The sequence below is a fragment of the Amblyomma maculatum genome, chromosome 4, assembly GCF_055883805.1.
Source record: "Amblyomma maculatum isolate TAMU_Amacu chromosome 4, ASM5588380v1, whole genome shotgun sequence".
NCBI classification, from domain to species: domain Eukaryota; kingdom Metazoa; phylum Arthropoda; class Arachnida; order Ixodida; family Ixodidae; genus Amblyomma; species Amblyomma maculatum.
This window is the reverse complement of record NC_139347.1, coordinates 25,016,537-25,043,621: the sequence shown is the minus strand read 5'-3', so window position 1 is coordinate 25,043,621 and position 27,085 is coordinate 25,016,537. Positions and strand designations below refer to the sequence as shown.

The 27,085-nt window shown below is 45.2% G+C and overlaps 3 protein-coding genes across 5 annotated transcripts in view; 2 read left to right on the top strand and 1 right to left on the bottom strand.

Moving 5' to 3' along the window:
• LOC146190527 (cleavage and polyadenylation specificity factor subunit 6-like) overlaps window positions 1–3,102 on the top strand; it is a 54,912-nt gene extending 51,810 nt beyond the window's left edge. The window contains exon 19 of one of the 2 annotated variants that reach the window (XM_084600923.1): window positions 2,916–3,102. The gene's annotated coding sequence lies outside the window, so the exon portion shown is untranslated. The remainder of the gene's footprint in view (window positions 1–2,915) is intronic. The other variant, XM_084600922.1, reaches the window with a different exon arrangement.
• Window positions 3,093–11,265, bottom strand: LOC146190526 (uncharacterized). 2 transcript variants are annotated; one of them, XM_084600924.1, is made up of 5 exons: window positions 9,925–11,265; window positions 6,560–6,657; window positions 5,931–6,043; window positions 3,357–3,529; window positions 3,093–3,224 (listed from the first exon to the last, which is right to left on the bottom strand). In XM_084600924.1, exons 1-5 carry the CDS (start codon window positions 10,440–10,442, stop codon window positions 3,179–3,181), a joined length of 948 nt encoding a protein of 315 aa, XP_084457050.1. In that variant the 5' UTR covers window positions 10,443–11,265; the 3' UTR covers window positions 3,093–3,178. The 2 variants fall into 2 exon arrangements, with proteins under 2 accessions (XP_084457050.1, XP_084457051.1); XM_084600925.1 differs by having other exon boundaries at window positions 3,156–3,282; window positions 9,925–11,264.
• A 3,757-nt stretch (window positions 11,266–15,022) lies between these two features.
• On the top strand, window positions 15,023–25,891 carry LOC146190525 (uncharacterized). The gene is made up of 7 exons (XM_084599801.1): window positions 15,023–15,042; window positions 16,747–16,981; window positions 18,636–18,877; window positions 20,129–20,275; window positions 20,819–21,425; window positions 21,976–22,241; window positions 25,795–25,891. Exons 1-7 carry the CDS (start codon window positions 15,023–15,025, stop codon window positions 25,889–25,891), a joined length of 1,614 nt encoding a protein of 537 aa, XP_084455927.1.
• Window positions 25,892–27,085: the final 1,194 nt, after the last annotated feature.

The following is a 27,085-nucleotide window of genomic DNA, read 5'->3' as shown; positions in this document are numbered from 1 at the left end:
CGTATTTGTCTTCACGTGAGCTTTTTCGTTCGAATTAGTATATCAAAATGCCTCTTTAGTAATGAGCAGCGGCATGTGGAGCCAGTTTACAGTGGCTTTCCACAAAAAGTTGGTGTTTGTCGAAGCGAAAGGCAGCGTGACCGCTCTATTAAAAAAAAAGCTTGTGGTGGTGTGGACAAAATAAGCTGTTCGTGCAACCTTTCAAGAAATGCTGTGTAAGCAACATGCATGATCAAACTAGATGACACTTTCTGAGAGTTGGCGAGTGGCAAAGAGTAGTCTTCCGACGATGTTTTTGAAGGTTTGTAGTCGGTCTGTAGCTCTGACAATGCAGGTACACAGCCAATATTGTAAATATATGCGTTTCTTTCTTTTTTTTTCACTAAAAGTTGAGGGGATCAACCTGTATTCTCAATCGATCTATATTCCGTTTATATGGTAGTTCCTATGTAACACCACATGAATGCACGTATGTACTCAAGACGCGCACATCTGCCATTTGGCACCCACGCTGATTGACTGGTCTTTCACATCCTCTCCAAGGTGCCACCTCAGGTCTAGCCAGTGTCAAATTAAAGTCCTTATAAATCCACGTGGTGATAAAGGAGCACTCTTCCCGAAAGGAACCGCCACTGTATTTGGCTCACCAATTTTTGAGGCATCTTTCAGTATCGTTAGCTTGCTGAAACCTGCGCAAGGTTCATGACTTCTTAGAAAAATGCAGCTGGACATGCATTCTGCCTGTTTCTCCAGGCAAAATACTGTCCAGTGCTGGCATGCCCTATCTTGGGTGTAATGATTTTGGCAAGAGTAGCGCAGTGTTGAAATGATGAAAAATTAGCGTGCATATAAAAACTTACATGTGTTAGGTTTGAATGCTGTGAAAACAGTTAAATGCATACCTGCCAAGTTTTATGATTTTATCGTAAAGTGCTTCCTTACGAGTATCGTAGTGCCCACTCTCATTTTATGATTTTTCTTGATTTGTGTGTTGACTAAAAAAAGTTAGCAGGGTTAGACCGAGTAGACATGCGAAAACGCGAACCCAGCTGGTTTCGTACCGCATGCGCCGTCTCATGGTGGGCTGTGTACTCTGCGGCACATCTTATTTGTTTGCCACGTAACTTCTCGGTGCCTCTACTCCAATCAGACCATGCCCGTTCAATAACGCACGGCTACATCATCATCGCAATCGTTGACTTTTTGGCTAGCCGAGGCTGTGAAGCTATTAGTTAAATTTACTGTGTTGGCAGCGTAGTGGCTGCAGGTACAACTGTGAGATGTCTACAAGAAGTACTTTCAAGTGTTCATGCCCAAATACTCAACTGGTTTTTTGTGCATACAGATATATAGCAAAGACAAAAGGTACGCTTTCTGCACCTACTGCCGCTTGATGGGAATATTGCGCATGCTGGTCATCGAGAAATTTTGCTCCATCTCGGTACAAAGAACAATAAGGATGCGAGTATCGTTGACACCGAGAAGATTAGTGGGTATTTTAATTCTGAAGTGGACCAAGCGACTATACAAGCCGAGTGTCTCTTCACGGCTTTTCTGATCGAATAGAAGTAACTGTGGCATGCCATCGTGGTCTCGGAGCAAAAAAGACAACAACCTCAGCATGCCTGCCAAGCACGCGCAGTTTGTTCTTCGTGGCAGCAGGACTGAATGCCGGCGGTTCGCTGTCTCTTTCCCGCCTGTCTCAGCGGGTCCTGCCAAATATATTTGCGGAGACACGACAACGAGTGTTCGTAGTTCATCTCCACATAACCATTCAGGAGTGCATAGACAAGCAGGGCACGCCGTTGCTAGTCTTCAGGACATTGAGCATACTTTCAAATATGATAAGCTCTCAGAAGTTATGTTAGACATTCTGACTCTCCCACACAGTAACGCAGAGTGTGAAAGAGTGTTTAGCAAAGTGAAGAAGACGTGCACCAGGTTTTGCTCCTCCATGTCAAAAAAGGGCCAACTTTTAATTGTCAAATGCAAGGAGTCTGGAGTTTGTCACAGTCAGGTGTTCGACAAGGACTTCCTGCAGAAGGCAAAAGCAGTAACCTCCTCAATACTTTCCCAACCTTTCACTTTAAATATGTCTTTCTGAAGTTATGTTTACGTGACTTTTTGGAACTCTAGTTTAGACTACTCCGTTTGCCATTATTCAAAATAGATTTTGAGTAATAAAAATATTTTAGTATTTTTCACCCAATCTAATATTTTTTGGCATCCTCTATAGTAGATTTAGCACTGTGGGGTTGGCAGGTCTGTAAATGCCTTTGCAAAGCCAACCAGAGTGGCACAGTACTCAAGAAATGGATCTAACTTTGGTAGCAAGCACATTTTCTTTTTTTTTCATGTTGCTTGTTTCTGCTGCATATCTGGGGTGTAGGTATACATTCGGTTCAATAACTCATTCGAACCTGATGCCAATAAATATTCTTGTGTAGCAGCCAAACGATGACAGGAGATGCTAAAGCCATTTGACTCTAATGGCGTTAAACTTGCTAGTATGATTCATGATCCTTCATCTTGCTAAAATTTAGAGTAAAAAATGCTAGATGGTGAGCATAGTAGGACTTCCATTGCATTCTTATATTTTACCAGCAATGCTGCTGTAATTTTGTGCATTTCTAGTCTTGGAAACACAGAATTAATGTTACTGTTTGGTTAATTTAAGCAGTTTGTATGAAATTTCTAATGATGTTACCTTTCATTTTTGTACACTGGAATGGAAACAGTGGCTTTTTTTTTTTAGGTTTAGTACATTATTTAGGCTGACAAATATTTCTTTACAACTGGAATAATAAATGGCGTCTGAAAAAAAGTTTAACATGGGAGACACTTGTGTTTTTTGCATTGTATGCATAGCAGTTTGCTGAGACTAATACACTTGTCTTCCCCTCCTTTCCTTTCAGGTCGAAGATTATGCGCGGGAGCAGCAGCATCACATGCCGCAGCTCTATTTTTGTATTCCCCCAGTAGCCACATTCAGACACACACCATTGCGTTGTTTCTTCTTGTCTTGCCTGTAAGTGTGTGTGACAGTGTTGTCCTATTAAATGGCCGAGAAGTAAAAAAAAAAAAGTTTACAATTCCAGGACTCATTAGTGTTTTTATTGCACAGGCAAGTAAATACAGTTTTTCTAATTGCACATACAAGCTTCACAGGGTTAGGACGTCAAGCAGACTTGTACCACTTGTTTGTTGCAGGTGCATACGCGTGACTAGAAACAAGCAAAAAAAAAAAAGACGAGAATAAAGTTGTGACCTCGGACTGATCAGCTGCAGAGAACAGAGAAAGATGATCATTTAGTGTGCATTAATGACTAGTCAGAAAGAGGAAGCCACACACTCACCTAGACTTTTTGGACGATGATACCAAGGCTTTGGTGTGGTTGTGGTTCACTGCAATGAACCAGGTGCCTACGATGGCCTGGCGAATGACTGTGGACTCCATGATGCGGCCGTATTCATCGACAGTCCCGAAGTTAATCTGAAGGAAGTAGCTCTTGTTGCAGATGAGTGTAATCTGCATGGAAAGCAATTTCATCTGAGGTGAGGTCAAAAAACTATTGGAAAAAACTTCATGTTCGTTCCACATAGTAACAGCTTGTTCAGAATAATCATGATCTTTCATCATGATTTATGTTTGAGGGCATTTTGCCCATCATGCAACTATCAGTGCTGCAAGGCTGATTTGTGATGGCTTGGGAGTTGACGGCCAGTCCTTGGCGGGGATTCCACAAAAGGCGCTCTGCCTTCAGGTGTCACCAAAACACTTAGAAGGGAAGGTTGTAATCCAGTGGTTGCAATATTTCGTTTCTTGACCATCTTGCTGCACTTAGCCTTACCAATGTACAACCAGCCTTTGACGTTACTCCTCCAATGAAGAAATATCCATGAATCAGCATTCCGTAAGCTTTGTCAAGTAAATGATGTGGGTCGCTGGCTGTTACGTTGGCATGACTCCTGCAGGGCTCCGGCATTTTGTAGGTTCGTTTTGCTTCAGGTTAGGTCAGTGTGTCCTGTATGGAAGGCATGGTACATCTTGCAGCTGCTTGTGCATTTGCCGTAGCTTCCGCAGCAAATGCAACCGTGGCAAAGCAGAACGTGGTCCTCAAAACCACTGCAGTATTGTTGACTGACTCATTTAATTGGTTGTTTTTGTGTGCCAATCCTCAAAACCAGTACAGTATTGTTGGCCAACTGTTAATTTAATTGGTGGTTTTTGTGTGCCATAGAATAAGTCACTAAAAGAAAAAGGCTCATAATATCTGTGATGCTTTTCTGTCAAGACTAATGCAACGCATTTTCAAAGCTCATGATTATGTCCAGTTTATTCATTGCCGAGCTAGTTGTTGAAAAAATTTGATGTATCACTGTGTTGATGTATCACTGTGTGCTTAAATAACTCGCAACCACCTATGTTTACAGATAAGGTAGAGGTAAGGACTAGAGTCTCTGGACCGCAAGTCTGTAGATTGTTTTAATAGAACCACAATGTGAAGGAATTAACACCTTATTTCTCTAGCAAACATGAAAGAACTAAAGTCCAACTCTCTCATCGACAAGTATGATCGGAGACTACTGGTTGAATCGAAAGCTATGCGCTCTGGTTGCAGTTTGCGTGGTCCACAGACTTTTGTCCTCGATAGCGCATGAAGGTACGCCGCATCGAACACCTGCATTGAGGGCACGCAGATTTTGCTCGTATTTAGGCCGCATTTAATTCTAAGCCAACACCCAAGATTTGTAGGCCAAGAAGAAAAAGAATTTCCTTACGTGTGAGAGCGAAAAATGAGGACAACAGCCACAAAATGCAAATTACATTTATTTGCCATACCCTTACACAGTGCACAATCTTCTGTCCAGCGAGGCGCTGCTGTTCCCTTCACAACCTTAAGACTAGAGGTGTGCAAATATTTGATAATTTTTAATATTTCAATTACTGTTATTCAAAATATCTAATCTTCATTCCTAGGAATAAAGTTATATTATGGTGGGGGGGGGGGGGGGGGTGCACACCTGCATGCCCACACAGGCATGTGTGCAGCAGCAGTACTTAGAATTGCAAAACCGTAATGGTAGACTTGAGGCTTTGTTGACTTCTCTGTGCTCTTCTCCATGTGGAATGCACTAACACCGGATGGAGATAGCATATAAGGCACGTGGAGGTGAGTGAGGCATCCCTGGAGCCTAATCTGCTAAATTTCCCTTTCCCAGTACACGAGTCTCTCAAGGTGCCGGACTATTGCTGCTACTATTCCTCATTTACATTAATGGTCCCCTTTAAAAAAAAAAAATTGAGGCTTTTTTTAATGATTGCATCATATACAGAATGATGAGAGGGAGAGCAGCAATCTGACCTTAACACATCTGCCTCTATGTAACAAGTCCTTCCTTCCCTTGAACATTAACAAGTGCAAATCAGTATTGCCTCACTTTTCGTTGACCATGCATTATCCTATAGATATCTTTGCCTCCATCCACCTCGGTTACCTGTAACTAAACAAGGCTGCATTCTTTGAATTAAAGAAACTAACACATGTATGACTTTCGTTCACCCGGAACTAGACTGTATACACCTTCGATTTGGAACGCATCAGAACCATATATCAGCACTGGCCTTGAAGGCATGAAGAATTGCGCCGTCCGATTTATAACATCTTGCTAGCATGCAACGCAAACCTGCAATCCCCACACAGGATATCTAGCTGCCTACAGCATGATCACAGCATTACACATATCAACCGTTTCACTTTAGTGCTAATTTCTTCACTTTTATCACATGGCATTATTTAATACCCTACCAAATATGAACTGACCACCAATCATTCTGGGAAAAATTGAATGAACAGTTTTCACTAGGACAATCATTTCTGCCATGCTCATCTCAACACTTCAAGCAGCTAATTCGGCCGTGAACTTACGGGTGTCTTTGAGATGCCGTCGTAGGAGAAAAGTTTCAGCTTGGAAAATGATAGCGGTTTACCATTCCAGGAAGTGCCAGGACGGGGCGATTCTGGGTGCATGTATTCGCCAGCTGCAGAAAGCAAAAGTAGTTTCATCATTCATACAAGTATGAAGAGCAAAAAGTATGATAGGCATTTAAGACTACTTGCGTGAATGCGAAAGCATTTAGTACTTTTAACCCACCCATAGTTTGTTGTAATCCATCCTATACTGGAATTTAAATTCATGTAATTCACCACGTTGTACCAAGATCCACCCTCAACACTCTGCAGTACAAATTATTCCACTCTTAATCCAACACAATACTACACCTAGCCATACAGCCTGGGTAGAGACATGTTGAATTGTGAGCATGGGTGACCACACCGACAGCAGTGCCCGTCATTTCGTGGCTTTAACATGCTTCTATTGTAAAAGCACAGTCATGAATGACCATGATGCAATGAAATGTTGCTCAGCTTGCCAAGTGTTTCTTGTGGCGAAGCCACTAAAAAGGCAAGTAATGGTATCAGTTTCGACGCACGTGAAGAATTTTTGCCCGCTGTACCACAAGGCTATAGCAAAAGTTGCAGGAACGTATACTGACCGCACACGCCGGAATCTTGAATGAAGCTTATCCAAACCACGTACTGCAACTCGTCGAGCAGGTTGCTGAAGCGTACTATCGGTGCTGGCTGCATTAGCCTGCATACAGGAACAGCGAGCATTGATTTTGTTAACCAGTTTCAACAATTAGTGATGCACCCTATTTCCATGCTGATTGAGGCGTCATAACACATAATTATTAGCAACAGAACTTTTGCTGTGCTTTCGTCGCGCCACACTGCCCAGACGTTATGGACTGACTGCGCGGCTGCCATGGCTTAGGTTACATGTGTTGTGCTCGGCTTCCAACTATGGCAACTCAACTAGAACGCGATACAAGATGTTCCGATTGCCATAGGTTTGTGAACGACGAAAATAGTTGGCCATTGCGATCCGCTGGCTGACCGTCGATGGCAAGTTGCACATCGCTCGGGCGACTTCGGCTATGTGCTACAGCTTTTCGCATGATGATGGTAGCAGCGAGCGGTCATTCCACATCTTCAAAAGGTTCGCAAATTGTGTTGTTTGGCCTTCATCAGTACAGTGTGATATAGTAAAGTACTGAGCAATTTTCTCCCCTGCCTTTTCTGCTAAATGCAAGTTTCTACAACTGCGGCCAGTGCAATCAGCTGTCGATGGTTGGTCTTGTCGCCCGACTAGGCCAGCGTGTTACCGTTAGCAGTTGTAAGATTTATACATTGTTGTGTAAGCAATGATTTGCTGATTTAACTCCAGACAACGAAACATGATTTCACTAGCTAAGCCATCAGCGTGAGCACGTACGAAATTGCAAAGAAATGCGAGCAAGATAGATAGTTTCCTACTTGTGCAGACCTACTGCATGGTTCTCTGGTGTTTATTCTTGTCCTGTGTGGAAAGAGGGACAGTTGAAGACTGTTTCAGGGATAAAAATTAGCAGTTTTCATATGCTCTGAGTCAGAGTCATGCAAATCTTCACTTCAGGACAGCATGCACTAACATTGTCCAGCTATTTTTCATATTTCATTGTATGGCATGTAGAAAAGCTGACAGCTGAGATGCATGGTATAAAACAAATTTTGCTCTTCAGCAAAGCAGTTATATAATGGCCTATGTGTTGCTAAACGTGCATGCAAAAATTGAATATTGACATAAGCTATATATATATATATATATTTGTGATGCAATTCAAGGTGCTGCATGAAGTTTGTGTTTTCATTTGCTGTGTGGCCTTCAGATGGAAAACAAGGCGCTGGGGGTCATTGGCTATCTCAAGAAGTGCAAAATTCTGCAAGGTAGGCAGGGGCTGGCCTAGCTAGCAGCTTTTTATGTCTGTAAGGATAAAAGTATGAATCTTGCCGGGGCAAGATTTCTGTGCTCTATACTATGCATTTTCTTACAGCTTGCTGTTACTTGCCCGCAGGTCTATTGAAGCTCATTTCTACAGCCTGTACTAGGCATTTTGTCACGATTTACTATTCCTTACTCTGCATGAGCCTTGCTTGGAGGTCGATTAATCACATGCTGTAAAAAATGCGCTGCAAAAGTTCTGCTGGAGAAAGTAATATGAGGTGTAATTACAGAACAAGAGCGGTTTCCCATTTCCAAGAATATTTGCTCTTTCATGGCTGTATAATAAAGACTAGTCACTTTTATATTTGGCTATTTTCTTATGCCTGACTGTTTCTCTTAATTGGTGCCCGTATCAAAGCTGCACTGCAGCCTCTGCAAGTGATATGTCTCTCTGACTGCCGAAATAGCTACGTTACTAACCGACCTAGGCCCTCAACAAACATTAGTAGAGGTTTTTGGCCGTACAGTCTTGGCTACATACAGTTTGGGGTATGATGCATGCGAAATGAGTACAGTTGTGCTAAAAATGCAACTTATACATATCATGCAGTTGCATTTTCGTAATACCACTCAAGTAAAAATCAAATGCTTGAGAGAGATTTTTATTTATTTTTTATTGGCTGACAGTATGATGTTAACCATGATACAGTAGGCATTCTACCGCCTACAGTTTTCAGGAGAAAAAGAAAACTGCACATATGTAAACAAAATCAGTTGAGCTGTCAAGAGCATGTAGCTTAAAATAGCGAAGATTGTGCACACTTGTATAAAGTTTCGAAGCACTGGTAAGTAAATCTAGATCTGGAGGTATACCACAACACACTGTTAGAATTGCATGGCACAATTTTAGCTGAGCAACGCAAGTACTGGCCGGGCTTGCAGATAGCTGCAGTACACCACAAGATAAACCCTAGCTGCTCTATCTCGGGCTGTGCAGCATAAACCGACAAAGCTTTGTAAAGGCTGCAGAAAAAGTGCACATGGTCCGCATGGTATTTGCATGCTTTCAGCTCTAACCGTCGCAGCTACAACTGGCGCGACAGTCAGCTCCAAGGTATCGTTAAACTGCGGCTGCCGGCAGTCTAATTAACCGGCTTCTGCCAGCGAAATACCACTAAAAAAATGCTTACTCTAGTATAATTTAGATATATGTAGTGACTGCATGATAACATCAACGACAAACAATATCTGGCCGAATGAATGATGCATGCTAACACACGTTGCAATGGTTCTACTTGCAACGAATTTTCACCCGTTTTCTTCAAATAAGAAACGCTAAATAGGGTCATAACATGTGTGCAGATCATTATGACCTTTTGTGTGACCTTATTCGCGCTTATAAAACACGTGAAAAGTCGAATTTATAATTGTCGATGCCGAGTTTCAAGCACAGCGCAGCAGACGCGCGTCTCGCCGATTGACCCGGCTGCACAAAAAATGCGAGCAAAAAGATTGATCGAGCGCTTCTGAAGTGCGTAGGTAATAAAAAAAAAAAAAAAAAAACGTTTTCCCTGCACCCCCACTCAAGCTGGAAGTAAGAAAATAAGGCAAGATACATTTTCATTCCAACGCTAGCCATACGAAGTACGAAACATCTGGCATTCCCGCGTCATACCCGCGTCCTTCAAAGAACTGGCATGGAAAATGGCAATCCAAAGGACGCTGAGAGGCGCACATCGTGATCCTGGTCCTGTTCAGTTTTAGTTTTGAATTGCCGACGACGCTTCTGGGTCGTTACTGCTGGAGCGATTGCCACTCGTAAGCAGGTCAGCCGAAGCGGCCATTGCAGCTAAAGAAAAAAAAATGGCGATTGACCCTCTTTGTTATGGTATAAAGTTATGGTGCAGATCGCAGAAGTCTGCGTGCCCGCGCACGTCTAAGGGAATAGTTTTTGATTGGTTTTGTGGGAACAGTTTTTACTAATGCGTTAAACTCTATTTAGGCATACACTGCAAGAAGTAGCGGACGTTCCCGTGATCTAATGGCTCCGGCGTTTGTCTTCGAATTTGATAAGATGATACGCAACAAACTCACCTTCCTTGCGGGCCGACCTGCAGCTGCATCTTGGGTAGGAACTGGGCTTTGTTGACAAGCGTAACGTGAGGAACCTTCACTGCGATGTCCGGCGTTACGCTGCCCGCATTGCCGACAGAGACAACTTGATCATCATCGGCGTCGGTGTCCTCGCTTTCGGGCTGCGTGCAGATCTTTGACGGCGCAGCCTTGGCTTTCTCGACACCGGGACTTGCCGCGGGAGCATCGTCGCCGACGACATCGACAGTCTCCGAACCGCTGCCATCATCTTCGTCACTGCTGTCGCTACTGGAATCGCTACTGCTGCTGGCGTTTCCGCTGCTGCTGCTGCTGCTTTTGCCACTACCATTACTTTTACTGTTGCTGCTGTCTTCGCTGTCGCTGCTACTCGCAGACAGGTCGCAAACGCCCAGCAGTTCGGCGTATCCGTTGCTCATGGTCGTCTTGGTGTCGTCGTCGTTCTGCCCGTCTTTCGTGCCGGCTGCGGGCTCAGCACAGCTCGACGCTGCTTTCGCCATGTTTGACTAGAGCACGCGCGCGAGAGGAACAGCACACGCCTTGCCGCCGACGCCTTAGCAGCGGCCTGCACCTTCAAGCCTTCAGCGATGCGTCCGGACTCTCGAACGCCGAGCGCTCGTCTAATAACGCGGCTTGCCGCTGCCCTGGTACTACCATTAGGAAAAGCGTTCGTTGTTGTTGGCCTCAAGCGTGGCGTTCGTTCACATTCATAACCCGACGTCTTTGTCCTCTTTTGTTCGCATAATTCTAGTTGCCATTGTATGGGGTGACGTCGCTAATGCGTAGTTTGGGTAGGGCATATTGTTCCTGTTTTCGCCGAGTACCTGAGCCGTGAATTTCTACGCTGTGACGCATGATCATGCCTAAAACCACCGCCCTGTTAGGCTTAACTATTATTCACTGATAACGCGCACGTTTCTCAAAACTTTTCCGACGGCCAGCTGCTCGCTTCATCTTCGTTTCCCTTCAGACGTGCACTGCCAAACTGCTCGATGCTTTGTTGTCATCTGAAATGGGCGTAAGTTCGTGGAAAAGGGCGCACGGAGCGCAAAGAAAAAAAAAAAAGGGGGGGACACGGCGGCTTTCCTTTTTCGATATCAACAGCACCGGTCGCGCTACATCATCGTGCCTACGTACGAACTGGCGCCGTGGCACCTAGCTACCCTCATGTGATAAGCAATGACGTTCCTGGCTACGAGTACGCCAAGCCTGCGCACAGCCAGTTTCATACACCCTCTAATATCGGTCCCTGTCAGAGATACTGTTCGTCACCTCGCAATAAATTGTTGCCCCAACTGGAAAATTCTTGTAAGTAGTGGCGTAACCACGGGCGTGCCACGGGTCGCATTCGGCCGCGACACTCATTTTATAAAAATTAAAAAAAAAAAAAAAAAAAGCCGCGTTTGGGAAGCGCCCAAGAGACTGCAAGAAAGCAGCATATACCTCGTATGACAAGGTGTTTGTCACTGCGAAAAGCAAAGGCACTGTAGGTCCAATCAGGATCACGCGCACTACAGTAGGCAATTGTGCGCCTACGCGCCTCTCGCCCCACAAATTGGCGGGGGTGACAGTAAGAGCACAATTCACTATTACAGTGCGCAGGGGCGAGAGGCACTTAGGATCACAATTACAAGGGCTCCTCTGCCTTTCGCAGTGCTGCAGATATCTTGTGAGACGAAGTATAGACAAGCGCGAACATGAACAAAAAAGTAGGTTACCGGTAATTTTCAGAGTAGCGGGACCCTTGCCAAACTTGTTCTCCCAGTAACTCCGTCTAAACGCATTGATTTTTAAATACAGCACACGAATTCGGAGAAGCCTGTTTGGTGTGGGGCGGGAGAAATCTTTGGCGCTTTTTTTTATTATTTTTTTTTTTTCTGTGCTACAAGCACAACCCGGTCTGCAATATAGCAACGCCGTTCACTCTTCTAGGTAGGTGATGAGTCAGCACCTAAAGCAGGTTCCATACAATGTGTCAACATCGAACTTTGTTTAGGTGCTGATCTCCCTCTGATTGTAGTTTTTCCTGTTTTTTATTTTCTTTTTCAAGTCAAGAGATCATCGATTGAAAGCTAATAGAAATCCATACCTGAGGAATCATTCTTTCACTCTTTTCCCTGCTTCCTTCCCCCCTCCCTCCTGACTTTTCTTCTTCGAAAGCAAAAAATCATTTAAACCCCGCCAGTGAATATCGCGCTGCCCAGACGAAGACAAGTCCTCTTGTCGAAACGTTGGCTCGGCTTACAGAAATAGAGGCTCACAAGACAGCCCGAATCCATCGCCTCTCCACAACCAAGCACGGCAGTGTCATATTTAACCGGTTAAACGTCAATACAATTGACGATCTCCATCCCACAGCCACTAGTGCTCGATTTTTTTTTTTTCCCTTTACATCTTGAATGTTATTTGTTATTAATTCGTCACTACTTCATCATTTTGGTTACTGTTTTTTTTTTTGTATTATTATTTCTACCCTTCTAACCTTATGTCATCTACTTTTCATCCCCCATTCTTCCAATCGCTTTTTTTGCCCGCCGGGGTGGCGCAGTGGTTACGGCGCTCGACTACTGTTCCCACGGATGCGGGGTCGAATCCCGGGCTGGGCGGCCGGTTTTCGGTGGAAGCGAAAAGCAAGGCTCCCGTGTGCTGTGCGATGTCAGTGCACGTTAAAGAACCCCAGGTATTCGAAAATTCTGGAGTCCTCTACTACGGCATTTCTCATAGCCTGAGTTGCTTTGAGGCGTTAAACTCCTGAAACGAAACCAATCGCTTTTTGCTAACTTGCACCGCCAATTGATTCATCCGACCACTGGTTAGTAAACCCTAGAGCCTCAGGGTGGGTAACTGAGCCTGCGTAAACTTTTTTCGCCGCGGTGTGCGCCCCTTCTCCCACCACAGCGGTAGCGGCGGTCTAGCGGCGGCCATCGCCAAAATTCTAGATAGCGCTGCCATCGCTGACCAACTAAATGACCAACACCTTCTCGACTTTTACAAGTACTGCTCACATCTTCCTCTCCCCAGCCGTCTACGTCACGCTAGTTGTCCTGTTCTCGTAAAAGTCGAGCAGATGTTGCCCTGTCGCGTGGCGTTCCCTGACGCGCGTTCAAGTATGTGAATGCAGATGGCAGGAACGCTAGACATGATGAGACTTTTATCGGCGTTCGTTGCAGTGCTACATATCAAACGGGCCAAATGAGGTAGTGCAGAGTAGGGCATAACTCCGGGTCGACGCTTGGCCAGCGTCACGACGCTTTAACCCGTCGTTTGCCGGCTCCTTAATAAAGTTATACATACATACATACATACATACATACATACATACATACATACATACATACATACATACATACATACATACATACATACATACATACATACATGCATGCATGCATGCATACATACATACATACATACATACATACATACATACATACATACATACATACATACATACATACATACATACATACATACATACATACATACATACATACATACACGCATACATACATACATACATACATACATACATACATACATACATACATACATACATACATACATACATACATACATACATACATACATACATACATACATACATACATACATACATACATACATACATACATACATACATACATACATAAATTGGTTTACAGGAAAAGAAAGACGCAATATCTGCCACACTTCCTCCGACTAGTGTGCGTTTGGACGGTACGCCATCGCTCCTGTCGCGCGGCGTTCCTTGGCGCGCGTTCAAGTGTGGAATTGCAGATGGCAGGAACGCTACACAAGGTGAAAACTCTGGTTGGTCGCGAATTTGGCGGCTGATGACGTCACTTCTCTGTCGACAAATCCGGTGCGCCGCTCGCACGGACAGCCAAACATCGCGCTAAATACTCGGAAACCATATTCAGTAAACATCGCGCTAAAACTCAACAAAGGCTTCTACCTCATAGCACTTTAGTGGTCTAAAGTGCCCCCTAGAATTTCATGCACGCGGCTGATTCTGGCTTTATTCCAATATAATACGCGGATTTGTCTAGACCCGCCAGCGCAGAACCGAGCGCAGCCAACTGCACGCCGAACCTGCAATCGCGCTCGAGCATGTCAGCCATGCATGACTAGTGCACCTGCAAACTGTCAGTGCACGTACAAATTTGGCCATACCGCGTGGTCTCACGACGTCACACACCCGGGCGACCTATTACGCATGGCGATACCACGTACCATCTGCTGTCGCACTTGCCACCTCGGTCACGTCACGTGATCTCATGGTCAGTCAGCGCTCAGGCATATCCCTTGACCCCTGATGTCAATATGCCATCACTATTTCGACCAATCAACTAATTTATAACTATCCAAACGGCATTTTGCCTTGACGTGGCTTATAATATGCCGTCGCATTAAAGGATTTTGCATTAATATGAGCTTTGTACTTTATGTACTCAAATGCTTGCAGGTGCGAATGAGTGCAGTGGAAGGCCACCTATTCCCCCCATGCAGAAGAGAAAGGGCTTCAGTGCGGCGCGAATGGCTGGAAAGTTATTCACACTGCGAGTATACAATGCAGTGGAGTACGAGGCAGTCGCTGGGGCAATATCACTGAGTGCCTAGAGAAATATATATATATCCTCCATGTTCGTTTCAGGTAGGCCTATTTCTGTTTTACACTTCGCGCGAAGTACCGTAAGATGTTTAGCAAAAACGACTCTGGCGCTTTTCGTAAGACAGCACGAAAACATGTCTACTGACTTCTACCTCTTCATGGAAGCTGTGACGAGTCACTGTAAACAGTGCAGTCGATGGTAGCGTAATCGATACTGACTGAAAACGGCACCACCGCGTGCTCTGTCTCGTGTTTGTGCTATCTTCCTCGGACGCTCTTCGTCGAAGAAGCGAGCCAGCGCAGGGCGCCGCGAACCGTTGCCTCGGAGACGGCATCAAACACAGGCTGGTTCCCCCTCCCTCTCCTTCTATCTCCCTCGTGGCTTCTTTCTTTTGCTTCGATTCCTGCGCACGAAGCAAGTACGATCGACAACTCCGACGAGACAAAACACATCTTTGGAGACGAAATATGAGGGACACGGCACTTCGGTGAGAAATGCTCTTCCAAACTGCGTCATCCGCAACCATGCACTTGACTCTCGGCTGGTGCACCACGACCTTTTCAGTTATTCCTCGTCCTCCCATTTGCCTAGCTAACTGAAAGCTTGGCAGCTTCTAATTTTGTAGACGCTCTACAGGAACTTGTGGCCGCCGGCCACAGAAGGCAGTGGCTCACGCCACATTAAGGAATTCGTTAAGAAGTAGCAGGCGGCCATGGAGTGCTGGAAGCAAAACAAATTTTGAGCACACACCGCAAATGGGATGACGAGGTATCAAAGGAAAATACCGTGAGAAGAATCAATCGGCCACATAAATCATAATATGAGAGGGAGGAAACGACAAACGTTAATTGTACAGTTTCAAAAAAAAAAAAAGGGCAGCTTTTTCAACTCGGAACGAATATCGTGTTGCCAGAGCTGCTTACGACGTTATTTTTGTTTTCCACAAAAAAAAAAAAAAAAAGAACTTCAGTTTTAACTTGCCCACTAGGATTTCAAAAAAAAAAAAAAGAATTCGAGGAACATAAATATGCGATCAAAACAACAGTTGCAATTCAATACTACTGCCAGTAACGGTGTCATCGCGTGATCACGCAACAAATGCGCAGGAACACAGACCTATCCCGTCTACTGACAGCACACTAGAAGTTGACATATGTGCTGTAAGCTCAGAACATAAACAAGCGCCGGCAGCTCATTGCGAACTAATATTTTAGCGAACGTTATTTAATAAAAAGAAAAAACACTGGTTAATTCAGCAATTTCTTTGAGGCTGTAATTTAAATAGGAAATTTCGTCAAATATTTGAAGTTGCGGATTCTAAATATACTGACATTTTTTATCCGACATCCTGTTCTTTTTCGTCGTAGCCCGAATCGTGACTTTTGCGCAGTGGACGGTCTGCATACATCTCGGCCTTCATTTTTCGAAAGCTGCCCGCCATTCTTTGGTGTTCGCTCTGTATCGTTTCTTCACAGCATTTCGATAATCTCAAATAGCGTGCTAAGATGACCTTGGCTGGCGTAAGAGCTAACTGAAGATCCCTGAAGGAGAAGCCTCTGTCCTGGAGTGCAGGATCGTTTCTTATGGCGAATACGCTAGCCGCGCTCTTCAGGAGGACCGCTGCCTCTGTCACGGCCACGCCCCAAAGCAAAGTGGTGCAGGCGAACCTCCAAGTCGTGCTTCTCGTCATGGGCTGATTTTACTTGGCAAAGCTTGTGATAAGTGATATATATGTAACCATGTTTTTTTTTCCTGCATGCTTCTTCTGCATGCTTAAAAAGCTGCAGTATCATTAACCTTTCTTTAAATGTGGTGTACGATTTTGTTCCTTCATTTTTTTGTAGCATTTGCATCGACTTTACTTTTAAATATGTTGTTTAATGCCTTGTTTTTCTTTTCTACTTATTTTATTTTCATGTTAAATTGTGCTGCCACTCGAAGTTGATACAGTAACACACACCTGGGCGCTGTTGTTATGCGAATAAGTAAATAAGGTCTTGTAAAAAATTGCAGTATCAATAAATAATAAAAAAGTAGGCGCAGTGGCCCTCCGAAGAGCATGGCCACGTGCTCGCGTGTTCGCCCAGAACCGGACGGTCCTGTACATAGCCTGCGTACTTAGACGACTTCGGTGATGACGATTCGCACACCGAATTCGGCAAGTGGAGAAAGTTATACCGGATATTTGCAGATGCTTCAAGCGCTTGGACGATTGCGTCACACTGAAGGCGCGATGTCTCCGCAAGGTGGTCCTACTAATCATGACAGCGCGAAAGCCGCCTGAAGATGGCCTAGACACTCCAGAGGCCAATCCGTTTCGCTGCTTTCCGAGCGACTTGGTCGAGGACCTCATTGAGACGGTCATCCAGATGTCACCAAGGGCTCGCGACAAGATGACACCGGACGTGCGCGCCGACGACCTTACTGTGAGGACCAAACTGTCTTCTTTTTCACTTTTGGGGACTATTCCTGCCCCGTGGGTGATTTTGTGCGTGCTGGTGCCTTGCCATATTTTCAGGCCTTTGCAGTGTAGCTCGGTCAGTGTACTATAGCGCAGTCTAAAAATATTTTAAGATGAAGGTTTCAAGTCGACGTGCTACAGAATCCGTTGTTAATCTTCGTAGCGCGCGGTTCTCCATCGCGGTATGTGGATTTGCGCGTGGCCAACGCCACGCCAGCTGTTCCATCTAGGAAAAGAGGGAAGCCTCGCAGCGTCAAAACATTCGCAAGCATATGCCTCAAGTGGTATTTTGTAGGGGACAAACACCGCGGGGCCCCTGCCCCCTCATTTGAATCCTTGCAGCCCCGAAAAATCATGAGGGTATCCATTCCAGGCGGTGGTTGGCAGGAGACATGGTCTGCCGTTGGTTGGACACTCATTTTGCTTTCATTCATGGAAATATGCGTAAGTGCCATTGGGTGATTGGTTGTGTGACGTCACGAGACCAGGCGGCATGGACAAATTAAAGGAGTGCCAACTATATGGAAGGGGAATCGAGCACACCGGAACTCTTGCACACCCCCTTTGAAGCCTCGCAGCCTCGAAAAATTAGACATGTCTCTGGGAGGAGGCACGGAAGTGTCCTTCTCTAATCCCAACCTTCGCCTGAAAGAAAATTCTTTACAGCATAAGCGGCCTAACAAATTATGTCCGGTTGCTTTGTGGTTTGGTTTGTGGAGTTTGACGTCCCAAAGCGACTCAGGCTATGAGAGATGCCGTAGTGGAGGACTCCGGAAATTTCGACCACCTGGGGTTCTTTAACGTGCACTGACATCGCACAGCACACGGACGCCACTCCGTTTCGCCTCCATCGAAATGCAGCCGCCGAGGCCGGGATTCGATCCCGCGTCCGTGTCATTTCTTTACATAGACGTAATCTTTTAGCATGTCGTGGAAAAGTAGCACTGACGTGCATAAGCTGCATGGATCTCACTTATAATCTGGTACTTCAATAAACCAGAACGATGCAAATGAAAAAAAAAATGGCAGCGGATTCAGCATGGTTACGGTGCAAAGTTTCAATTTTTCACTTAAATTTCGGGTAGGCGTATTACATAATTACTAACATACAGTCGTAATATGCCCCATCAGATGAAATGTGCCGCGTGACATAAATAGAAAGCCAAGATTTAACCAAGCCGTACAAGCGTACTTACATGTCGTACAATATATATGTAGCCTGTGCGTAGTATTTGGGATCTGTGGGTCCCGGTGTGTTTGACTCTCATCTCATAAGTGCTCATAAGTCTCATAACGATTGGCACCTACAGCCAATTCGGTGATTACATGTTCTCATGAAGTCGCAAAGATCACCGACCCTGCAGTCAGCGCCCTGTTATGGCACTGCCAATTAGTTATCCGGGCAGACAGATAAACTTCGGCGAAATGCGAAATTGTGGATCTCTGTAGTGAGTGTGGATAAAAATCAACCTGCATATGACCTCACCGATGAGAAACAAAATCTAAACCATGGCGGCCCGCGTTCTGAATGAGATCGTTCCTCCGGCGGCTGACAAGACTCGCTTTCAGCGCTTACACGCAGGTCCTTGTTCTCCCATCTCCTCGCGGAACCTGCGCAGCTGCTTCTGCGGAGTGGCCGAGTGCGTTCCTTCTCGCTGTGGGACCTGGAGATGCACAGCCGCGACTTCTCGGCGGTGCTGCGCCAGCTGAGCGACCACCGGGAGGCCTCGGCGCTGCTGCAGGAAGTCGAGATTGACGGCGTGTATGTGCGAGGCCGCCGGCCAGAATCCATCCTGCGCAGCCTGGAGAACGTCGGGCGACTCTTGCGTTCGGCCGCCGGACCGAAGCTGCGCGCGCTCAGGTATTGGTCATTCACAATACGACATTGGACGAGTCGGAAGAAAGATGGGCGAAGATGATCGTGGTGCTAAGAGGAAAATGCACTTTTCCTTCCATCGCGTTGTGCTACTGCTACCAGAGAAACGTGGGACACTTAAAAGGTATTAGGTGCGAAGAGTATATATCGCGTATGCGATCCACGCAGCCACACCTGATAGATGGACACTTTCGTACAGAAAAGAAAGATGCATTTTCATTGTCATATAATGGACGCGCTTCAAACAAGGTTGAGACTCAAGTTAACATAGTGCGCACATAAAATGCAAGGAAAACGAGCAGCCTCATTAGGCAGCTTCAGAACAGGCGTGGACACGAGAGCGATCAAAGCATTTATTCGCGTTGCTCGTGCTCTTTTTCGACCTGAAGAATCTATCTTCCTCGAGAAAAGGCTGGAATGTATATATTTTCCTGTCTTTTTCAGTACCTGTCGTGCCGTGTCAACGGATCTATAGGACGACAAAATGATAATAAACCGTTATACAACATTAAGTCTAGATAATCAGCAAAATGACGCATGATCTTAAGAGAGAACGTCCATGCAGGATATGTACACATGCGTGGGAAGTACTTCTTAATATGTTTATTTTGTGTCCTGTTAATTATTTTAAAGAATTATAGTTGGTTTGGGTTAGTTGAACAGATGGAAAGTGTGGTCGCTGGCAAGTCGCGTTTCCCTTCGCTTTCGGTTCAGGGCTGAGGTTCCAAGGAAGAGATCGGCGGAACATGTGTCCGGGGACCTTATTAGTATATCGAACTATAATACTTTGGTACCACTTCATGCAACGGAAGAGATAAGTTGGATAGCGGTGTTTTTGAATCCATTAAGCACGAATGCAAGTTGATAAAGAGAACAACATCCAATGCGCAACACGAGATAGGGGTATATAGTTAAACACGCTTTATCATTTTATTTTTGGCCTCGCAAATATACGTCTCAATAAATTCTCTGCAACCTCAGTTCTTGGCCGATCCCTCTGGGTGGGTATGTGTCATCTGTTATGAGGATAACAACAACGCGATGTGATTGACTGCATCGATCGTGCCGTGGTCAGCGAAAGCGTGTCGCGACCACATTTATTTCTTCTTTTCTTTTTTCTAGGTCAAATGCTTTGGACACTCAGACAAACTTTATTGTCATCTTTTTTTTTTTTTTTTACTTTGTTCCATCACTTGTGTCCTGAACGAGCTATGCATCTTTCCGACGCTGAATTAGGCTCGGTCTCAGCGGCCGTTCCCTCCTGGACCTGGCAGCCCTTGAGAGCCTGGAAGAACTGAGCCTCACGTACGACTGCCATCGAGAGTTGGACGAGCTGATCGCTCAGGCAGAGAAGTCTGGGGATCCTCTTTGGTCTCGACTCAGGTACGGTGAAACATCTTTTCTCAGAAGTTTCTCTTGCTTGACGGAAACATTTTTTTCTAGAAGCATTTCCACGTTTCTTATTTAATTGGGGAAGGGGGGATGCAGCGAAAATGGGTTTTCTTTAGTTCTGAATTTCTGTGCGACAACTTCTGAATAGCAAACGCGATGGATTCATCTGAGTTTTCGGAATTGACGATAGTCCTATGACTTCTGTGTAACTTTTGTGTGCTTGTAAGCTACGAAATAATGATAGTTCCTTGTGGCTTACTTATTATATAGAAGTTGTATCGTTTACAGGCGTGAAGGTTCCCTTGGGCAAAACTCTTTCTTACATCGATGCGCTGTCATGTTTGGTTTACTCCCAGTAATCAATGGGTATATCCAGTCAGTCAGTCTTGCAATCAGGTAAAATATTCTCGCGATGGACGATATGCGGCTCGTGCCATATCTATCTATAAAAAATTGCGGCCCGTGATGCGTGATCAGACTCAAGCGTTTGCAGTTCCCTTCCTTTCTTACAGACTGCCCTTGTACGTCACGCAGGCACTTCTTGTACGGCGACTACTTCTCAAGCGCATCGCGTCGTACAGTCTCGTACTTGCTGTGCCACTGCACACAGCTGGTCGAGCTCCGGGCAGATGTTTCGGGAGCACTGCTTGAACTGCATCAGGAACAGTTCCTGCAGGAAAACCGTCTCGCATGCAGATACCGCCTGCAGAAGACCGCGCTTGGCTCCTTCGTGTATGGCTCGGACCAGCAGACGCAGCAGCCAAAGAAGGACTTCGACATATGCGGTCCTTCTCCGCTCTGCGTTCAAATCGCCACGGCAGTCTGTCCACACCTTGTAGACTTGGACATGTACGTGGACTGCCATGAGTCCGTGCTGGCGCTCGCCGAGTTTTCGCACCTGTGCTACTTGAAGCTGATGTGGGTCAGCACGAAAGTGGCAGGGTGTTTCGAGACCAGCACCCTAAGCCTTTTGCACGAAGTGGGTTGCCAGCTTGTGGAACTGTGTTTACATTCTTTTGTCAAAGTGGACCTGAACGCCGTGGCATTCTTGTGTCCGTCACTGGAAGCGTTCGGCCTCATTCAGTGTCGCACTGTGTCTAACCACGTTCCCGTCACTCAGCCCTTCGCAGGACTTGCCAAGGTAATTTAAATAACGAATCTGCAACACTATAGTATACAGAAAGAAAGAGAAATTTCATTAGAGAAAAGTTAGTGAAACAATGTAGTAGGGGATTCTTTTTCATTAGAATTTTCCCAGTCATTTCTTTTTTTCTGCCTCGTTGCGAATTTTATGTGTTATACATACTTGTAGCCGTCATTTCCAAATTAGTTACAAAATTTGTTTAAGTTTAAAAGATACTTTGGAGTCCCGTTTGGACATTTGTAAATTTATCTTTGTTTTTCAAGACACCTGGTTCAAAAATGCTTCGTGCTAACATTCGACACTTTAATAGTTCTGTGTGAATACTTATTTATGAGATCTCGAAAAGGCAAGGGATATAACGTAAATGTAAGTGATTTGTCGCACAAATTAAAGCAGATAGAGCAGGTTTCATGAAATGGAGTGTGTAAGTCTGGTAATCGAGGGCTGTGAGCGTGCATACTGCATTGCCGTCTGACCTGAACGGGGACAGAAGTTTTCAAACTCTTTGTTTTGAAGGCTTAAATCAACTTTCTCCTTGCTCTGCCAGGTTCGCTTCATACCGCCGCCGGACTACCCAGCAATACAAGCGGAGGATGATCTGTGTTGCGTTCTCGGCTCGTGCTCGACCCTGAAGTCTTTTGTCGTTGACCTCGTGGCCGAAGATTTCGAGCTGCTCGTCGACCGGCTTTTAGGGGCGACCAACAATGGCTTCTGCAGTGTCGAGCTGGCAGGCCTTTATTTCCAGCAGCCGACCACGGCGCCTACCGTGAGAGATGGCATCCTCAGACTGCTCTTGGCCTGCGAGAACCTCAGGTAAATTGAGAATAACCCCGGCACGTTGCAAAGGAGTCAGCTACATACTTTAGGATATTTAGAATCAGCCTAAATATACACAGAGCCAAAATTTTCTCATTGGTCGTTTGTGATACTGGTGAGCATGGGCATGCGAAAAATAGCGACCTATTTCGCGAGATTCCTCACATTTCTAGAGCAGTGCGTACGTGAGAAATGCGTGGCCTGCATCTGCGTCTGCGGAGTTTGCTTTGAAAAAGAGACGCAAGAGAGAAAGTCTCGGAAGCTAAGCAGGCGTAATAGCGTCTGTGAAACACCGCAGATAAACTCCTGAATAACATTGTCCTAGCTACATTTAACTGTGCATTTAACGCTACCGTGTTAATAGACACCTTTAGCAGATCGTATACTGATCTATACAGTAGCCGAAGTAGTCAGGACAATAATGAGATAGGCAGCAGCGAAAAGCAGTCAGACGTTCCGACAGCGAAGAAAGACAAGGTTAAAGCTTTAGAAACTATGAAAAGCGGGAAAGCAGCTCGGGAGGATCAGGCAACTACAGATTTGTTGAAAGACGGAGGGGATATCGCGCTAGAAAAACAGGCTACACTGTATACGCAATGCCTGGTGTCATCGACGGCACCAGAGCCATGGAAGAGCACTAACATTACCTTAATTCATAACAAAGCGGACGCTAAGGACTTGAAAAATTACAGACCAATCAGCTTACTATCTGTTACAGGTATTTACTAAGGTAATCGCTAAGAGAATCAGGACAGTCTTAGACTTCAATCAAGCAAAAGATCAAGCAGGTTTTCGGAAAAAGTACTATACTATCGACCATATCCATACCATCAACCAGGTGACATAAAAATGCTCGGAATATAACCAGCCCTTATACATAGCATTCATTGATTGCGAAAAAGCATTTGACTCAGTAGAAACCTCGGCAGTCATGCAGGCATTCCGAAATCCGGGTGTAGACGAGCCGTATATGTGAAAATACTGGAAGATATATATCGCGGCTACACCGCAACCATAGTTATGCATAAAGAAAGCAACAAAATTTTCATAACGAAAGGTGTTACGAAAGGAGACACGATCTCCCCAGTACTGTTCACAGCTTGCTTAGAGGAAGTATTCAGAGACTTCGAGTGCAACCATGATGGAGAGTTTCTCAGTAATCTGCGATTCGCTTATGACATTGCCTTGCTAAGTAACTCAGGGGTTAAACTGCAAAGAATGATTGATGACCTAGACGGGAATAGCAGAAATGTAGGCTTGAAAATCAATATGCAGAAGACTAAGGTAATGTTCAACAGCCTCGGGAAGGAACAGCAGTTCACAATAGATAGCGAAGCACTGGAAGTAGTAGGCGACTATGTCTACTTTGGACAGGTAGTAACCTCAGATCCAGACCATTAAAGGGAATAACTAAAAGAATAAGATTGGGATGGAGCGTATTTTGCAAGTATTCGCAGATTGTGGCTAGCAGCTTACTGTTATCGCTCAAAAGGAAAGTATACAACAGTTGCATCTTACCTGTACTCATCTATGTGGCTGAAACATGGAGGCTAACGAAAAGTGTTCTACTTAAGCTGAGGACAACGCAGAGGGCTATGGAACGAATAATGGTAGGTGCAACATTAGGAGATGAGAAGCGTGCAGAGTGGGTGAGAGAAATAACTCGAATTAATGACATTCTAGTAGAAATCAAGGTGAAGGAATGGGCATGGGCAGGGCATGTAGTGCGTAGAGAGGACAACCGATGGTCGTTAGGGTAACAACTTGGATTCCGAGGGAAGGAAAGTGTAGAAGGGGACAGCAGAAAGTTAGGTGGGCGGATGAGGTTAAGAAGTTCGCAGGGGTCAAGTTGATGCAGCTAGCACCGGACCGGGTTAATTTGAGGAATATGGGAGAGGCTTTCGCCCTGCAGTGGATATAGTCCCACTACCGATGCTGCTGCTGATGATGAGGAGGATGATGTTACGTGTTGCCGTCTGCTAAAGGTGTCTAATATTCCGCTTCTGAAAGGACGTTTCATATTTGCACAATCTGCTTTATAAGCTGTACATAATTGATTTTCGTCAAGGAATATATGGCCGTACTGCGAAGTCAGAAAACTGCATTGAAATCTTTTTAATGTGTTTTAACGTGCGCTAAGCCTAGTTTTCACCCCTAGTCAGCCTAGCCGAGAGACAGCAGCGTAGACACATCATGCTTACGTCACAGAACGGTGTTCTTCTCTTATATGATCACTATCTGCAAACTTTCGTCGGTGAACAATATTGTTATGAACGTTGCAGACAAATGATAAGAGGCCGGCCTTCGCCGTGAACACCGTTAAAAAAAGCACGTGAGGGTTGCAGGCACGGTTATATATAGCTTTGCCTCCAGAACATACTTTGGCGTCACAAAATTCTGGAGAGGATCCTGTGAATGTGCAGCGTGTGCTCCGTGTTCCAGCAAGCAAAACCATGTGCTGTCGATGTACAACGCGTTCAACAGACGTTGAATGCGCACTTTGAGAACGTCGATGGCTGCGCGAGCACGTTTGATTGGGAGTAGCTTTCACAGTGGCGATTATGAATATGGAAACGACCTGGACCCTGTACGGTACGGAGAAAGCGGAGAGTTTACAGCAAGATATTGCTTCGTCGTCGTTCAGGAGGTATACGGTTCAAATGGCCCAGTAAAGACTACTCCGGTGCCCAGGGCGTTGCGTACACTTAAGGATATGCCAAAGTTATAGTACGCTAAAGCATCACACCCTTTTCCAGCCATGTCATAGCAAAGGCTATTGCACTGGTGTCGACAGACATGGAGAGGTGGACTGTGGATATGAGCAATTTCAAGAAGTCCAACGAGAGTACCTAACGAAGTATAGCTATGATAGTATAGCTGAGAACCTTAGGGCAAAAGTAATATTCAGATCCGATTACAGTATCTAGCTTCGTGCTGCAAAATGTAATTGTTTTTGACAGCAAATCTGTGGATCTGTATAATTACGACAATTTTTCTGAAACTTTCCCGACCTTGAAATCAGATTCGAACCGAAACCGAAATAAAACCTGACGTGATGGTTCACCTAATTCGCATTCGGCTTAACACGCTAAATTGCCCACATTTTTATCAGGTATGAATGCATGGGGGCTAAATACACTACTTATTAATGATGAAGATAACTCGACCTTGACGCAAACCTAATTGCTAGATATCTAAGACATTTATTTTCTTGACTGTCGGGCTGCAACCAAGGAGGTTATGTAGAAGCTCTATATAACCTCCTTGGCTGCAACAAGCATTCAGCTTTTTAAAGAGCACTGAACGTCCTTTCTAGACGATTCTGCAAAAAATGACTTTTGTTTCACAATGATGTGTTATATATATATATATATATATATATATATAATTTTTGGTAGCTTTTCCCTTTGTATTCGTTGATGCAGTGTTTTTAATTGAAGTACGTGTGCTGCTGTCAAGCTTACACTTTCGCATACTTCACGCAAATTGCGCAAGTGCATGCATATTTCAAACAATAATTTACTGCTGCCTTTGGTGCATTTCTCTACAGGTACCTGGTGGTCGCTGACAGCGAACTGGGCGACCTTGCAAAGCGCGTCAATCCGAGGCTGAAAATTCGCTTTGAGTACCTCTACGTCGGCCTCTGACTGCACCTTGTGCTCCATTCATGTCGTGAAGAGGTGTCGACAGGAGCTTGTGGGCGCCTTGAAACTGTTACTGAGATGACATTAAAACAGTTTACCTTCAAAGTTGACCCCAACATACGCACGCTTCTCACAAACTTGGTAGCACCCGCTGCGAGCTGTGGCGTCGGGCTACGACCACTAATTCGCTAGTTGGTCACATCCACCTTCCTCCCTTCCACTACGGCGCGGCTCAGGTGTCCATAGAAACAAGTGTGACAGAAACTGCGCTTTTCCCTTCCTGCAAACCAATTCTCTCTCTCTTTCTCTCTTTCTCTCCGGCCTCAGCGAAGCAAATTGAAAAGGCTCGTGTTTCGATGGAGGCGAAACGAAGCGGCGTCCGTGTGCTGTGCGATGTCAGCGCACGTTAAAGATCCCCAGGTGGTCGAAATTACGCCTTAGCCCTCCACTATGGCTCCTCTTTCTCTCTTTCCACTTACACTCCCACCTTCCTCCCTTCCCTTACGGCGCGGTTGAGGTGTCCACAGAAAAGAAGTGAGACAGTTACCGCGCCTTTCCCTTCCTATAAATCAATCAAGGCTCGTGCAATGATATTTCGATGTGCGGTAAAGAACCCTTGGTTACATGAACTAGAATATACACTGCAGAGGAAAGGGGACACTCCGCGTGTCCCCAGAAACGTCACGCGCCGTTTCGGCTGGTTTTGCGATCGCAGCGCCGCTAGATACCGGTGGGGTGTTTGAGCGGCAGCATTTTTACGCCCCAAACATTGTTGGGGTAATGACTGCACAACGGAAAGAAATTATTTTTTTTTATGCACCAGGCAGACGCCGCAATTCACGCTGCCAATTCTGTTTGCAGACGAACTCAGCAAGCGCCATAGCAACGCATTCAAGACTGGGAACAGAGGGCAAGCGCCCGTGAAGTCTCCTCCGTCTGCTATATTGTCTATTCTATAGTTCACTGAACTCAGGTATACCCGAATGTGCTTGGGAGCTCATAACTACAGAGTGCCTATAAAAAGTGCTTTAAGGTGAAAGCATCTCCTTTAGGATCATAGAATGAAATCCCGTGTGCGAAAGTTGTGCGCGAGATCGATGTTCACGGAATCTGTGAATCGGATCTGTACACTAATGTGTCACTTGTCATCATCCTGATGACGCCATCAAAAAAATTAAAATCCTATCTCTGTACCGG